This window comes from Mirounga leonina, unplaced genomic scaffold (genome assembly GCF_011800145.1).
Source record: "Mirounga leonina isolate KUSES-001 unplaced genomic scaffold, KU_Mleo_1.0 Mir_239, whole genome shotgun sequence".
Classification (NCBI taxonomy): Eukaryota; Metazoa; Chordata; class Mammalia; order Carnivora; family Phocidae; genus Mirounga; species Mirounga leonina.
Genome location: NW_023270624.1, coordinates 1,474,672 through 1,489,671, shown reverse-complemented (window position 1 = coordinate 1,489,671; position 15,000 = coordinate 1,474,672). Strand labels below are relative to the sequence as shown.

Below are 15,000 nucleotides of genomic sequence, written 5' to 3'. Positions count from 1 at the left end.
GAATGGGCTTGTCTTTAAAGGTGGAATACTGATTAGGGGGTGGGAGGTTACCACATTTAGCAAATAAAAACTTAGGACTCTCAGTTAAATTTGAACTACAAAGAAACACCAAATAATTTTTTAGTATAAGTGTGTCCCCAATTTTTTTTTAAGAGAGAGAGAGAGTGAGAGTGAGTGGTAGTGAGAGGCAGAGAGAGAGAAACTCAAGCAGGCTCCACGCCCAGCATGGAGCCCCACACAGGGCTCCATCCCCCGACCTTGAGATCATGACCTCAGCTGAAATCAAGAGTCGGATGCTCAATGACTGAGCCACGTAGGCACCCCAAGTGTGTCCCAATTTTATACTAAAACGTTATTTGTTGTTTCTCTGAAATTCAGATTTAATTCAGCATCTAGTGAGTTTTCTCGGAACCCTAATTATAGGAGAGAAGGAGTCATACTCAGGGAGGAGTTGGAGTCAGGGGATTCTTCATCTTCTCCTGGAACTAAAGGTTAACTTGGAAGCTACGGGCTAAGTGGTGCCTCCTGGATAGGGGATCTGGGAGAGGGACCCGTCCTTCTGGGTGCCCCTGGCCTTTCACAGGGTCCCGACTTAGCAGCCGTGGCTCGGTGCCCCTGGTGCAGCCCGCGCCCACCCCGTGGCCTCGCGAGGGCAGCACATCCTTCCCCCTGGCCCAGTTCAGGCTGAGGATGGGGGTGGCATGCTCAAGGTAACACACAAACATAGGCATGATGTGCAAAAACACAGACATTTTGACTTTAATAAGTTATAAAATCAAGAAGCCAAATTTTCTATACAGAAAACAAATGTGTCGATGGCTGTGATCAGTAAGATAAAATGATGTGATTTGAGTTCAGCACCATGATGATTCCTGTGGCGGCTGCCTGGCATTTGGGGGTACAGAGTCCTCAGGCTTCATCTCGAAGGAATGTTGCTGAGCACCATTTATAGACGCCAAACAAACAAACAACCTTAAAATACAAACAGAAGGGTTATACAGGAAATTCCATGGGTTTTCCAAAAGGAGATCAGAGAGCCAGGTCCCCAACCCCAGCAGGAGTCTCCCCACAAACACAATTTTCTGAAGCCGCAAACAGAGAGCTCTGAGTCTCGACAATGGTGCTCCAGAACCTCAGCTAGAAAACCTCCCCAGCCTCCAGCTGCAGGGGCCTCCAGACACGGAAGCTCTGGAAGCTCAGGACTGTTGCTAAGTTGGCTCTCCCACCGGTCCTGAGCTCAGTGGGGATCAGCAGTCCCTCAGAGTCTGGTAAACCCTGTGTTCCTTAGACAGAGAGACCTCCGAGGACCATCGGGTTCTAGAGAGCTCTGTGGCTATATGGCCCCAGGCACTGAGTATGATCTATGGGACGGTGGCCATGCTGGCCTACAGTTCCCAGACGGCATCTCTCTTCTTCCAGAAGAAGACAGGTAACCCTGGGTATGTCCCACCTGGGGCTTCTCCCTGAAGCCTTCCAGCCCCCAAGACAAGCAGCCCTGCTTCGCTGGGATCTGGGGATGGAGTGTTTCCATCCTGAGGCCCCCCAGGCTGGGTAAACTGAGTAATACTCTCTGGGTAGGGTCAGTCACCCTGAGCGCCCTTTTATTCCAGGGTAGACCCAAGCAAGAACTGCCCAGTCCTTCAGCCCGTGAATAGCACCATGGGTTCAACCAGTAGGGAAAGGTGAGGCATCCATTTCCTGATCAGAGAGAGACAGAATTGCAAAAGTGCTGTAGACCACATCTGTTAAAAGAAGTGATACTATGAGAGATGGTATCCTCCAGTTTGCTTCTTAAGAGCAAGCAAGCTCCGTTGAGACACCAGGACATGCATGAGTATGTGGGGGATGCGATGGCAGAGGGGAGGGAGGCCGCCAGGCCAGGTGGGGGTGACTCGAAGCTAGTTATCACCCAGTGGGAACGCTATCCCAGATAGCGTTTTCTCTGGTTCCTACACCCTCACTTTGTCCCTTAGATCACACACAGACACACACCCACACTCATGCACGGATCAGACAAACCTGCTTAGCACCTCCAACTCAGTATAAAGTAGCCATCATGGTATTATCCTGAACCTCAGTGTTCCCATCCACAGAATGGGGAGTTAAACCGGAAAGAGCTCTCTAAAATCTATGACTGGTGAGAATACAAAGGCTCTAGAACTTTCCTAGACACAGAAAGCTTAAGAATTATGTGTGAGGCCAGGCCCAGCTAAGCAGCTAAAGTGCCCCTGGGTCTTGTAACTTGGGGAAGTTGAGGCTACATGTTCACAAAATATCCATGCAGGGAGGGGTAAAAATTAGCCGCCATCCTCCCGTCCATGCCCACTCCCTTCCTGTTTCTCTCTCATTCACATCTTGCTCATAAAGCACCATTCTGCTGAAAACAGAAGTTGTAGAAGTTTGGGAATGGCCAAAGATAAAGCAGGTTCTCCCCACCTCCCACCTTGTGCTTCCCATTGGAGGCCAGATCTCACAGGTCCCTGCTGGGACTTCCAAGGCACGGAAGGGGGCTCCCCAGGGCTAGACAGGGCAAGGCCACCCCCACAAGCAAAGCTGGTCTTCAGGAGGCAACCTGAGCTTGCAGAACCCCATCTCAGAACCCCAAGCACGGCCACCGTGGTGGCAGCACCCCCTCCCACCCCATTGGGAGAGTCATGGGCCTTGCACACGGGCCAAGGTTCACGGAGACAAGAGAGGCCTGGGAGAGCCTGGAGTGCACCCCTCTGTCTCCTTCTGGAGGAAATGTGGCCCACTGTTTAGATCTATCAAGTCCCAGTACCTTCCCGGGAAGGAGCGGACAGCTTCACAGCTCAGTCTGGGCTGAGTCGAACACCGGGCATGAGCACCCAATGGGCCAGGTGGCTTTTCTGAAGTCCTTCCTCCGAGAGGCTGCATCCGGCCAGGCCTGGAGACCAGAGGCTGCAGCCTGGGGGTTCTAGGCTCTAACAGACCTTCCAGACCCCCCGACATTCTGAGTTGAAGTTTAAGGATTGAGGATTTTCACAGGCAAAGCTAGACTGCTACTGAAAGCACATTATCTGGAAGCAGGGGCCGGCCCCCCCAGAGGCAGCAACGGCCAGAGCCCGCAAGCAGCTCTAGCACGGTGCACCTCTCAGGTCGGTCGCGGTCCCTAGCGGGCAGCCACGCTCATCCTCACCACCTGCCTGGCCCTTGGAGTCATTGGCATTCAAGTTCACGGCCTCCATCGTGCGCATCTTAGTGATGGGTCGATTAGCAAATAAATCACTGTTTCTCCTAGGAGTCCCCATGGGGCTCGTGCCTCAGTCTGGAGACAGGTAGGAAACGTCCCGCGGCTCCAGAAGGGTGGTCACGGCCAAGGAAAGGAAGATGCTCAGGAACTCGGGGACACGTGTCTCCTCTCTCTGAGTTAGCCTCCTGCCCCCCCCCCCCACTGATGGCGCTCGCAGAACCTCTATATTCCTCTCCACCCTCCACCCGGCCCCAGCATGAGACTTAGAACATTCCGGAGCTGGGGCACAAACACACGTGTGAAGCTGGCTGCCACATGCTCACAACCATATGCATAGATGTTTATGTCACTCTCCCTCTCTGTTTTCTCAAAACCCTTTTGGAATCAGAATTTTTTCCTTCATCTCCACGATTTGCCATCCCATGGAATATATCTATAAGCAAGGGGAAAAAAAATGCTATGGATGCTATCTTTCCATTTTATTAGAACTTCCCGAGCATCTCTTTCTTCCTCATCTCATCAATGAGCTCTTGGATTCTCTGGTTTCTGGTCTTTTCGTACGGGCTCGGTCGTCGCGGGATCAGGTTGGGCGGCTGGACCTCCTCGTCCAGGCCGCTGATTTTGTAGGGCACGTCGACAGCGTTGGTGTCTGGGTGGTCCTCGGTGCTGTTGGTGCTGGAGGCATTGAGGGGCGCCCGCGGGGGCGTGCCTGGCGCAGGCTGCACCTCCATGACGAGGGTGGGCACCAGGAGGGTGGGCATGAGCTCTTCAATGTCGTTGAGCTTCCCGGGTGGCGGCTCGGCCCCGTCGTCCACCTCGGTGAGGTTGTCGTGCAGGTTACAAGACTTGCAGCACAGCTTCTGGTAGCCTGGGATGGAGCAATAGCGAGACAAGACTTCCATCCTACAGAACATTGACTTGTCACCCTGGCAGCGGCCCTCTGAAAGAGAAAAGTGGGACAAATAACCAAAGGACAGGGTAAGGGGGACCTGGTTCCCCCACAGGAAGCAGGAGGAGGCGTGTGGAAGAGCCCAGAGACGGCAGAGCGGCAAAACGAGCTCACGTGGGAAAGTCTGTGTGGTTCTGACGTCAGAGCAGCCCCGGAGCACGGAGCTGCCACACAAGCTGTGAGCAATGCTCCCCGCCTCCAGGCAGGCCCCCAGGGTTTTCTGTATCTCTCAAAGTCTGAGACAGACATGAGGCGTGTCTGTTCTTAGGGAGTGATTCCAGCTCGTCTTAAAGAATGGGACTTCGGCCGATTCCTACTTGATGTCCCAGTGGTAACCCCCATGAAATCCTGTGATGGAGTTTGGCCCTATAATAACCTATAAGCAGTAATGATGACAAAATTGAACCTGGAGAAACTGATTCCTACAACCTGATAGAACCCATGCCAGAGCCTTGGTGGTGGCGTCACCGCGTGCCCCCACAGTACGTTCCCATCCTCACCCGAACTTCTCTGGGCTTGCTTTCCCTTGCCCCACTTACCGCACAGCCCACCACACTGAGCTCCTGCCCAGCCCCCCCCAGACTGCTCCCTAACCTGGTGCCTTCACAGAGGCTCCCGCTCCTCCCCTGTCCTTCCCGTCCAAGAAGCTGGCCGCCCGCGGTCTGGCCTGCACGGCCCCCGGAAAGGCCGGTGTCTCTGCCCGCACAGCTGCCCTCCTCCGGGCCCAGCTCCAGCTCTGTCTGCGGCTGCATCAGAGGGGACCCTTGAGCTCCACGGGTGTGAGGGGCGCCAAGCCCCCGCGCCGTTGAAAATCCACATCTAACTTTTGACTCCCCCCAGACTTAACTACTAATAGTCTACTTTGCCGGGAAGCCTTACCAACCCCGTGAACGGTCGGTTACCACCGATTCTGTATGGTGAGCGTATTATACACTATTCTTACAATAAAGTAAGCTAGAGAAGAGAAAATGCTCTTAGGAAAATCGTAAGGAGCACCGTGCTGTGTCTATCGAAAGAGTCCCCCATGGGACTGGGCCGGTGTAGTTCGGACCTGTGTGGGTCAAGGTCAACTACAGTCCCACCCACACAACCCTGTCTTGTTCTTGTCCTTACTCCCCTTCACTGTCTTCTTGTCGAGGTCCCACCCCTCTTCCCTGCCCTCCACCACCTCACCCCACACACAACACAAAAATTGAGAGGACTTACAAGAACTCACTCGACAGGAAAGAGTAAGTCATGTGACCGCACAGCAGGGGACACCAGATCCCTTGTAAAGTCCCCATCACCGGTCTCAGTGGACCCCCACCACCTACTGTGTCTCTGCTCAGCTACCCTCTGCTGTCCCAGCGAACATCCCCTCCCTCTCCCTCCGTGACCTCCTCTTCTCCTGAAGGGCAGGAGGGATTCAGGTGGGAAGGAAGGGGCAGCCGGGGTGGAAGCCACGTCTGACGCAGTTACGCTGTCTGCCAATGGGGGCCGCGGGCCACATCCTCGCCTGCAGCTCTGCTAGCCCACAGAAACTTCCTGCAGCTACAGACAGCAGGTCCCCTCCATTCAGGAGGTTCTGACAGTGCCTGCCGCCTGCCCACTGCTCCAGCCGGTCATCTGCCCCTCCAGGCTGGTGGAGGCCTTGGTTGGACACCCACCCCAAGCCCCTGGAGCTTCAGCCTCTCGGACACAACTGCCTACTAGACAGGCCCCTGACCCCCGTGGGCCCCAACGTGCCTGAGACTCTGCACGTCCGGTGCAAGCCCAGGGCCTCTGATGGACCACCTGTCTCGGAGAAGGGGCTCTCCAGCGCACAAGCCAAATCCCAGGCGCCCCCCCATCCATTCACCCCCAGTCTGTCAGTATCTCCTCCTAGATGCTCTCGGGTATGTCTGTGTTCCCTCTCTCCTGCCTCCGCGGGGTCAACTGCTTTGCCTCTTGTCTGCACCGTGCTAAGAGCCTCCCTTCTGCTTGCCTATCTCAATTATTTCTCTTTCTTGTCCACTATCCTGCTCCAGTCAGAATGCTGTTTTTCAACTGAAGATGTGACCATGTCACTGTCTTGATTGAAGCCCCTGCACTGCCCCTCGTTTGCAGGGTGAGGACCTGTCCCCCTTAACCTCTCTAGCTTCACTCCATCTGGCCTTAGACCCCCTACTTTATCCTGTGCTCCCTCTGGCCCCAGGGCCTTTGCACATACCATGCCCACTTCTTCTGTCTTCCTTCAGTTGCTCTCCTCTCCTCCTCTAGGCTCAGCTGAAACACATCTTCAGGCAAGCATCACCTACTCTCCCTTGGGAGGCCCTCCCGTTCCCAGCACTCTATCCCAGTTGGCAAGTTCACACTTAATTGTCAGATAGTTGTCTGACCTACAGACCAGGTGGAATGGTCTTGTTTGAAGCTCGGGGTGCTCAGAGCCCCACTGCTCCCTTCCCCACTCCCTGGCCCTTCTCCCTTTCTGGCAGCCTCCAGGTGAGCCGTGTGAAAACCACTGAGGCCTCGACAAGACAAGGATGGAGCCTGGGCTGCTGGTGCTGAGGGCAGCAGGGCCACCCCTGCTACAGAGCAGCGACCTCCCACCACCTGTGCCTTCTCCTTCACACAAATACCAAGACTACTGGCAAACCTCTCCCTCACTCCTCTCCCCCGGGCTGGGACCCTGGGAGCCAGGCATCCCATTGGTAGAGGGCAGGGGTCACCCGACGGCGCCCGTGGGCCAAGTCTGCACCTCCACCTGGTTTCGAAAAGAAGATTTAACTGGCCCTTTGCAGAAAGCTTGGGGGCCTGTGGTTGGGTGCCCGGGCGCCGAGCCTGACATAGAAAGCACCCGGCACGTGTCCGTGAATACATGGGCGAGTCGGGAGGAAGAGTCCATGTACCATCTACGTTTTTTAAAAGTGAGAATGAAGGAATGAAGAGAGAATTAAGGAAGCCACGGGCCAAGAGCCTGGCTATGGTATTATCAGCCGAGGCAAATTTCGAAATCATCATTCCTGACCACTCTTAAGGCTGTGTGTTTTTAAGTTTTAGCGCCGAGCAGAGAGCCTGCCGAGAGGAAGGGCTACCACCAAAGGGCCCACGACGTGTCCGGAGGCAGAGGCTGGCGGAGGGTCCCTACACCCAGAGAAAAATTCCGCCTTCCTAATACTTGCCCTTCAGCCGTTCCCGGGAGCAATGACCTAGCAAGACCTACTCCCTTCCAGCAAACAACAAACCACTGACAGCAAACCATTCTTATCAACTGAAGCCGTTCGTGAGCGCTTCCCACCATCTTGGCTCCAGCCAAACACCACCTGTGGTCTCTTTGGCCACTAGTTTCCTCCTTTAAAGGAACTTTTTTTTTTTAACTTAAAATTTATTTTAGAAGAAAACTTTACACTACCAGCATTCATAGGAAAGGGGTGGCAGTCAATAAAGGCAACCCTAACCGGGAACGCAAAGACACATTTTAAGTCGACGTTTACTCCCTCAAACTCCAGGGAGACAGCCCTGCCCGTAGAGCTCCAAGCCGCAGAGAAACCAGCGAGCGTGAGGGAGATGGCCGCACCCCTGCCCAGTGAGGCCTCCCCTCCAGGTGCCACGAAGGGGACAGGGAACTAGGAAGGGACTGCTGGGGGGAGCTCAGGCCATGTTTATGCACCACCTGAAGCCTCCCCGTCTCCCACCACGCTTCAGGAAAGGCGGGAAGGGGCGAACCCGGTTCTCTTTTCCCAGTCGAGCCTCACGCAGCATTTCACCATCCAAAGGTTGGGCCACAGGGTAAGGAAGCACGGGACCCCCGTTGGCCCGCGGCCTGGGGCTCCCTGGCTGTCCCCGGGTGTCGTGAGCCCCTTCAGCGGGGGCTCCTTCTGATCCTTCCAGGGAGGGACACTGCGTGGGTGCAGTTCTGTCAGGGGAAGTTGTCTGGGTCTCCTGTGTCTCCTTTCAATGACCAGAGCTCCGAGCAGGGTGAACCCAGCCACACTACCGTGCCCCCACACTTGCAGGAAGGCACCCGGGGCCCGGCCCCGTGCCCCGAAGCCTGTCTCCGTGACGCTGGGTGACCCCACTGCGTCCTTGCTCACCATCTCCCTCCTCCCTGGCACAGGGATCACAGAAAAGGCAGGAGAGAGAAGCCCACCGCGGGAGGGCCCTGTTGGGCCCTGACCTGCTGTCTGGTCCTGGTCAGCGAGGCGAGGGAACACACCAGGCCCAGTGGCCTCTGAGGTGAGGCCTCGGGGGACACGGGCAGGTGCCAATGAGCACGCGCTCACGTGAACGCACAGGCCAGGTGGCCAGGGCAACGGCTGCCATGCCTTTCTCCTGACCCAGACCCCCAACCTGGGCCAGGTGGGCACCTCTCCCTCCCGGAACAGGTCACCTAAGGCTGAGAGCTGTGCCAGCAGCCAGGGCGGTGGCCCGATGGTGGCTCAGGGCACAGTGACCTGGACCAGCACCGTCTGGGCTCCTGACCCCACATTCCCACCCCACTGATCCCAGAGACGGGGAGAAAGCCACCCCCGGGGCCCTTTCCCTGACGCTGAAGACTCCATGCGTGAGGGGAGAACCCAGACGGTCCCGCGAGGGGCTCGTATAGCAGGAAGGAATCGAAAGTCAAAGTCACGGGGGAGTGTCTGCCCGCGCTGATGTCCCATTCTGAACAATGCCTGGGGTGGGGGGGGGTACGTCCCGCAGTGGGGGAGGGGCCTGCATAGCCACACTGGGCAGGGGGGCGGGGGCGGGGGCGTGGGGGGCGGCAGGCCTTTGAAGCAGAAACCCAGGCACTAATCTGACAGAAGGGTCCCCGCAGCGCCACCGGCCGCGGAGGTGAAGAGAAGGAGCCAGCCGCGGGCCGCACCCGAGCACCCAGTTTCACGGAACTTTTATTGACTTTATTTGTGGGATGCATGACAGGAAGTCTTTCCATCGCTAGTGAGGAGAAAAGGTCATTTCCACGGTCACTTTGGCACACTAACGTTGTCTCATAAAAAAACCAGAAAAGCGACGACAATGGAACCTAGGTTACGTCATTGGATACATACAAAACACTAACAAAATATCCCTGATAAACCAAAGTGCATATAGACAGAGAGCACGATGCCCAGGACCGCACCGCCCCTTCCCGGGCAGAGTCGCTCGCGGCCTAGTCGGAGTCGGAATTAACAGTCTGAGAAGTACGCGTTACACACCGAGTATTTACATAACAGTAGTCAGAGCCGGGGAGGAGGCAGCCCGAGCGGGTAGCAGGGGGCGGGGCGCGGCGGGGCGGGGGGCTCAGCAAACAGTCAGCGCCGACTGGCTGCTCGGCCTCGGAGGGGGTCTGCTGTCCCCAGAGCAGAGCGGGCTGGAGCCTGCACGCCGGGGGCGCCCCCGGGCCGGCGCTGCCCGCCTCCTACCTGGGGCACAACCCCGCTGAGGCTGGAGTTCGCAGCCAGTTCTGTTACCTTTCAACTTTAAGGCATTTTCTACATAGTGTTATCTAAGCAAAAAAAGCAATAAAAATTGAGGTAATTCTGTAGTTGTCCACACTGGGAGGTGGCCGCATCCACATCAGTCTCTCTCTCTCTCTCTCTCTCTCACCTCTATGGATGGGGTCACGTGCGCACGATGACAAAAGGCCATTGCAGCTAATGGACACAGAGTGAAGTGGTGGTGTGTCCCCACGTCCCACTGGAGGGACACGTCCCCCGCCGCCTCCGTGTGACCCAACCCCCCGAGGGGACGGGGCACGGAGGCCAAGGGCTGTGGGAGTTGGACGCAAAGGCCACAGGAAGCAGGCCACAGTCGCACGAGTCAGGAGGACACACTGAGCACAGGGTCAGCAGCAGCAGCGACAGGAGGGGCGGCCGGGGAGCCCCCATGCACCCCTGGAATCTCGGGGTGGCAGCACAACTCTGCGCCCCAGACCCCCTCTGGCCTCGCCTCGCGGGTGGGCGGCGTCCGAAAGGGGACCGGCGGGTTTCCCCCTTGACTTCCGACCTGCAGCTCCAGCTTGGAGGGATGTGGCCCCGAGAGGTGGTCACCAAGTGGTCACATGTGCACTCTGGCCTCCGGCCCCTCCAGCACCCAGACAGATCTTTGCCCCTTTACACGCCATCACCAACCCGGTCCCGGCCCCCCACCAGAGGCCAGTGCCCAGGGCCACGCCTCAGCGAGGCGGGCCCTCCTGGCCAGGCAGCCGGGACAGCTCCGAAGGAGACGGCCGAGCACAGAGGCCCGGGAGAAATCAGACTCAACCGAAAGAGCGCTCAGGAAGAGTCAGGGAAGTTTTCCATAGAAAGAGAGGAGGGGAGCCCACGGCAAGCTCCACAGGGCGCAGGGCATGCACTGGAGGGCAGAGGCAGAGTTATAAACGGGCCGGTTACTTGACGAGGTCTTCTGGACTGGTGAGTCGGGGTCCGGTCGGGACAGCCACTGAACCACGTAGCTCTTCTTGGAAGGATCGGAGATGTTTCCTAGAGGGGAGAGGAAGGGCTGTGGTGGCTGAGGCCCCACACTGGGCCGGCATCCACCGCCCGCCCCAAGCATTCGGGGCCAGGAGGAGGGCCCCAACCCCCCGGTGTGGTGCTCGAGAACCCTCAGACCAGAGGGGCCCCGGCGGCCCAGGCCAAGCCCACCTCCGGCCTCTCCCCGACCCCCCACCACGCCTCCTGCATCTCAGCTACTCACTACCCAGCACCCCACCCTGCCTGCTCCCCAGGAACGTGGGGAGCAAGTGAATTCTGGCTCTGTCCCCCTGCCCGGCTGGGCGGGCACATCTGATCTCCCTGAACGCCCTCCTTTGGAGATGGGATTCACAGTGGGGTCCACATCGTGAGCTTTCTCTGGGACCAAAAGGTGTCTGTGTGCAGACGGTGCTCTGGTTGTTCTCCTCAGAGGGCACTAGGCACCCCCTCCTCGCATGGGTACCCCCGACTCGCACAGACACCCCCTGCTTGTATGGACCTGGACACCCCATCTGGCGGAGCCCTGCCATGCAGTCACCGTGAACCTGCTTCTGTCTCCCAGACCACCGGGGAGGGGCCAGGAAGGCGGTCAGGGCTGAGTTCCCTCCATTTCCAACTAGGGAAAGGTCCCAGCCCTCAGCGTCTCCTTCCAGGTCACAGATGCTGAGTCCAAACCAGCCCACCTCACCCTGGGCCCGCTGTACACTGGGGGCTGGGGACTGGGGGCCGCAGAGGGCTTACGGGGGCAGGAGCCCAGCCTGCAGATCCTGGCCGTCTCGGGCCTCTCCTCCCGGCAGATCCCGAAGCTGTCATCCGCGGTTCGGCAGAGCACGGGCCGCTCCTGGGTGCCGTTTCCACAGGTCACCGAGCACTGCAGGTGGAGAGTCACCAGTCGGGGCCGGCCTCCCGTGGTCAGCCGGGCCCGAAAGAGCTCCCCACGCACATGACCGGATAACACGTGGAAGGTGGTGAGGGGCAGAGGGTAGAGTACGTGCCAGAGGCCGGGGCTGCCTTGCCCAGCCTCGGGCGGCCACCTCAATCTCCTGAGGCTCTGAAGAGGGGACGCACAGGCCTATCTCTCTGAGTTACTACGAGTTAGAGCAAACGTACAGGGCCTGAACTTCCAGGTTCTCAACGAGCAGCTCCTTTCTCTGGCCAAAGGAAGCTTACCCAGGGCCCGGAGAACCTGCTGTGCGCTGGGGGCCGCTGGAAAAGTTCTAACCGAGCCCAGGAGGTTTTGGCAGAGGACCCCTGCACCCAAGGCCCTATGCCACCAGCCTCCTACTGGCCCCTCCAGCCTGGCGCCCCCTCTGCCTCACCGCATGGGGCCCAAAGCCATCACACCCACACGCCTGGCTCGGCTCACGGCTTGGCCCAGCCCCGCCAGGAGAATTCCCAAGTCCTCACCTTACATAGAGCAGGAAAGGGTGGACTCAGCAGTCCCGGGCTGCTCAAACCCTACAGAGCCCCAAGGAAGGCCTGCTTTCAGGACTGGCATTTGGGAAGCTCATGCCTCCTCAGGCATGCAGAAACACTCTCCACAAGCTTGGAATGTTCTGTCTGGGGGGAGTGTTTCTGCATGCCTGAGGCCCCGAGTCACACCGCACCAGTCTGTCCAGTTAGTTTGTACCAACAGTGTGCTTGACGGTGAGCATCTGCCTCCCCCCGGGGGGGGGGCCTGGAGCTTCGGTAACTAGAGTCGGGCACACGCAGAAGTCCGTGGACACCCAGGCTCACGGGGGCTCCCCTGGATGGCAGCATCTCGTGCACGCCGTCCCACGCTGCTGCTGAGAGAACCGAGTGCACCCCTGGAACCTCACCAGGAGGGGACACCTGGAAGCTCGTGCCCGGCTTCCTCTGGGCTTGGCCATGCGCCTTCCCCCCCTTTGCTGATTCTACCCTGTGCTTTCGCTGAAATACACTGTGAGTACGATGACGTCTGAGCCCTGCGAGTCTTTCCGGTGAATCACTGAGCCCGAGGCTGGTCTTGGGGACCCCGACCCTCCAGGCCCGTGAGCTGGATGTCAGCGCTCATGTCAGCTCAGCCCTGGCCCTGGACTGCCACTCCGGCTCCTGAGACCATCCTCACGGTTCTCTCCAGCCCCAGTCCAAGCCCTCCCTGGCCCGTGTTCCCTCCTGCCAACTTGGCCAGCCTTCCAGACCACCCCTCTGCCACGACTGGGTCTCCCACGACTCCAGGCTCCTGTAGCACACGGCAGCCTCGGCCCCGCAGAGTGAAGACCCTTTCCACTGGTCTCTCAACAGAGCAGGGACCGTGTGGCACGCCCCCTGCCCGGAGACCCACAGGATGTGGCCGGGGCCGGGAACTGCAGCCAGACCCAGCGAACACTCTGACCACCTCGGTCCCGCCCAAGCTGGCTTTGGGGGCTGAGGCCGCGAGGCCAGGGGGCCAGGGGGACCGCTCACCTGGGACCAGGGCCCAGCCCGCCACCGCCCGGGGCAGAGCTCGCGGTTGCAGGCCCGGCGGCCCTCGGGCCGGGCGTCGTTGCAATGCTTGGTGTGCACGGAGCGGGTGGTGTTGTTGTGCAGGGACTGTACGCAGCGCACGGAGCGAGCCTGCGTGCCCGTCCGCCCGCAGCTCTGGCTGCAAGGCTCCCATTCACCTGTGACCCACCTGTGGGGGCAGAGCAACAGGTCAGCCCCCTGGAGAGCTGGCTGGCCTGGCTGTGGCCCAGGGGTGCAGAGAGAGGCAGCCTATTCTCGTCCCCTATCCTCATGAAGACAGCCTAGAACCTGGCGGGGCTCTGTCCCAGGGGCTGCAGGTGACAGTTCCAGCGCAGGGGGGGCTGGGCGGGGTGGGGGCATGGAGAGCCCTGGCGATCTGTCCCCTCGGCGGCTGCTGATGTCACAGACCCTTCGGGGCGGCCGGGTGGACTCCCTCAGCCCCCACGGGCCTACGTACCAACCCCCCTCCCCGTTCAGGGCCCTGCAAAAGGAACCTGGGCCCCGAAATGCAGCCCTGCCAAAGCCCTGGGCTGGAGGGGCAAGGCTGCCGCTGCCACAGCGAGCGGCCTGGGGAACATCTGCCACAGGACCCAGAGCAGGCCGGTCCCCACCAAGCCTCAGTTTCCCCATCTGGGCTTTAGCACGTGTCCTCACCCCTAAGACGCACAGGACTATCTCAGTGCAACAGGTGCGAAGCGGGGGCACACCGCACAGCCTGTGGGGTCTCAGACTCCACGACATGTGCTGAGGGAGAGAGAACCCACCCCACGTGGCATGGGACGCGAGGCCTGGAGCCGTGCAGGGACTAGAGCCCACACCTGCCTCCCAGGAGCCCCGGGGGTCTGCCTTCCCTTGTCTCTTGGAACCCCAGGCTGGGGCTGGGGGAGCCGGGCGGCCCCGGGCACTCACACTGGCTGGGAGCACTCCTGTGGGTTGCAAGCCCGGCGGATGGCTTTGGGCTTCGTGAGGGCGTCACAGAAGTCTCGGTGCACCATCTTGTGGTCCAGCCTCCGGCGGCAGCCATACTTGGTGAACTGGGAGCCTGAAGACGAGAGCTCGAGGGGGCTCATGGGGCAGTGTGGCCCCTCCAGGGGGGCATGGGGAAGCGGCTCCATGGGCAGCTTCAACCCCTTTCTCCCCAGCCTTCTGATGCGGTGGGAGGGGGGGCCGTGTGCCAGGGCTGGGCCTTGGAGATGACCAGCCTCACATCCACCCAGCACCCCAGGCCCAGCGAGGTGGGAGGCCGGGGAGAGTGGCCACCTTGTTCCCTGGCCCCTCAGCTGGCTTCCTGGGGCAGAAACATGGCCTACAAGGCTCCTCCCACCAGAGGCTAAGGCAGCTGTTCTCAGCTGGGGGTGATTTTGACATCAGGCAATATATGGGACACTTAGCTGTCACAGCTCAGGGTTGGGGGCTGCCGCTTGCATCTAGCAGGTAGAGGCCGGGGATGCTGCTCAACATCCTACAATGCACGGGACAACCCCCACAAAAATTAGAGAGAGAATTATGGAGCCCAGTATGTCAACAACTCCAAGGTCTCTAAACCCCAGGCTAGTGGGCGAGACATGAGACAATGTGGACGGACAGCCTGATCTAATCTGGGTGTCTGGAGATGTCTTAGAAGGCAGAGAATGGAGGGACGCTGGTGTAGTGGGGAGGCAGTAGTGTGGCTCCCAGGGAGGAGACAGCCTGTGCAAAGGCCCTGAGGCGGGAGCACGGCATGTCCAGGCCGGAGACAGCCTGTGCAAAGGCCCTGAGGCGGGAGCACGGCATGTCCAGGCAGGAGACAGCCTGTGCAAAGGCCCTGAGGCGGGAGCACGGCGTGTCCAGGAAAAGCAGCTAAGGCCAGTGTGGCCACGGCCTGGTGGGCCAGGGGTGGGGGCACTGAGGCAGTGGGAGAGGTCAGCAAGCTGCCCAGACCACAGAGCCCTGAGGAGAATCTCATCTTTATCGCAAGAGTA

The 15,000-nt window shown here is 59.2% G+C and overlaps 1 protein-coding gene across 2 annotated transcripts in view; it reads right to left on the bottom strand.

Moving 5' to 3' along the window:
• Positions 1 to 730: 730 nt before the first annotated feature.
• The window catches only part of ADAMTS2 (ADAM metallopeptidase with thrombospondin type 1 motif 2), a 224,414-nt gene continuing 210,144 nt past the window's right edge, over positions 731 to 15,000 (bottom strand). For both annotated transcript variants that reach the window (XM_035029399.1, XM_035029398.1), the window contains exons 18-22: positions 13,949 to 14,081; positions 13,001 to 13,208; positions 11,315 to 11,444; positions 10,493 to 10,582; positions 731 to 4,151 (exon numbers count right to left, since the gene is read on the bottom strand). In XM_035029399.1, coding sequence (XP_034885290.1) covers positions 3,694 to 4,151; positions 10,493 to 10,582; positions 11,315 to 11,444; positions 13,001 to 13,208; positions 13,949 to 14,081 — 1,019 coding nt within the window. In that variant the 3' untranslated portion in view covers positions 731 to 3,693. The remainder of the gene's footprint in view (positions 4,152 to 10,492; positions 10,583 to 11,314; positions 11,445 to 13,000; positions 13,209 to 13,948; positions 14,082 to 15,000) is intronic.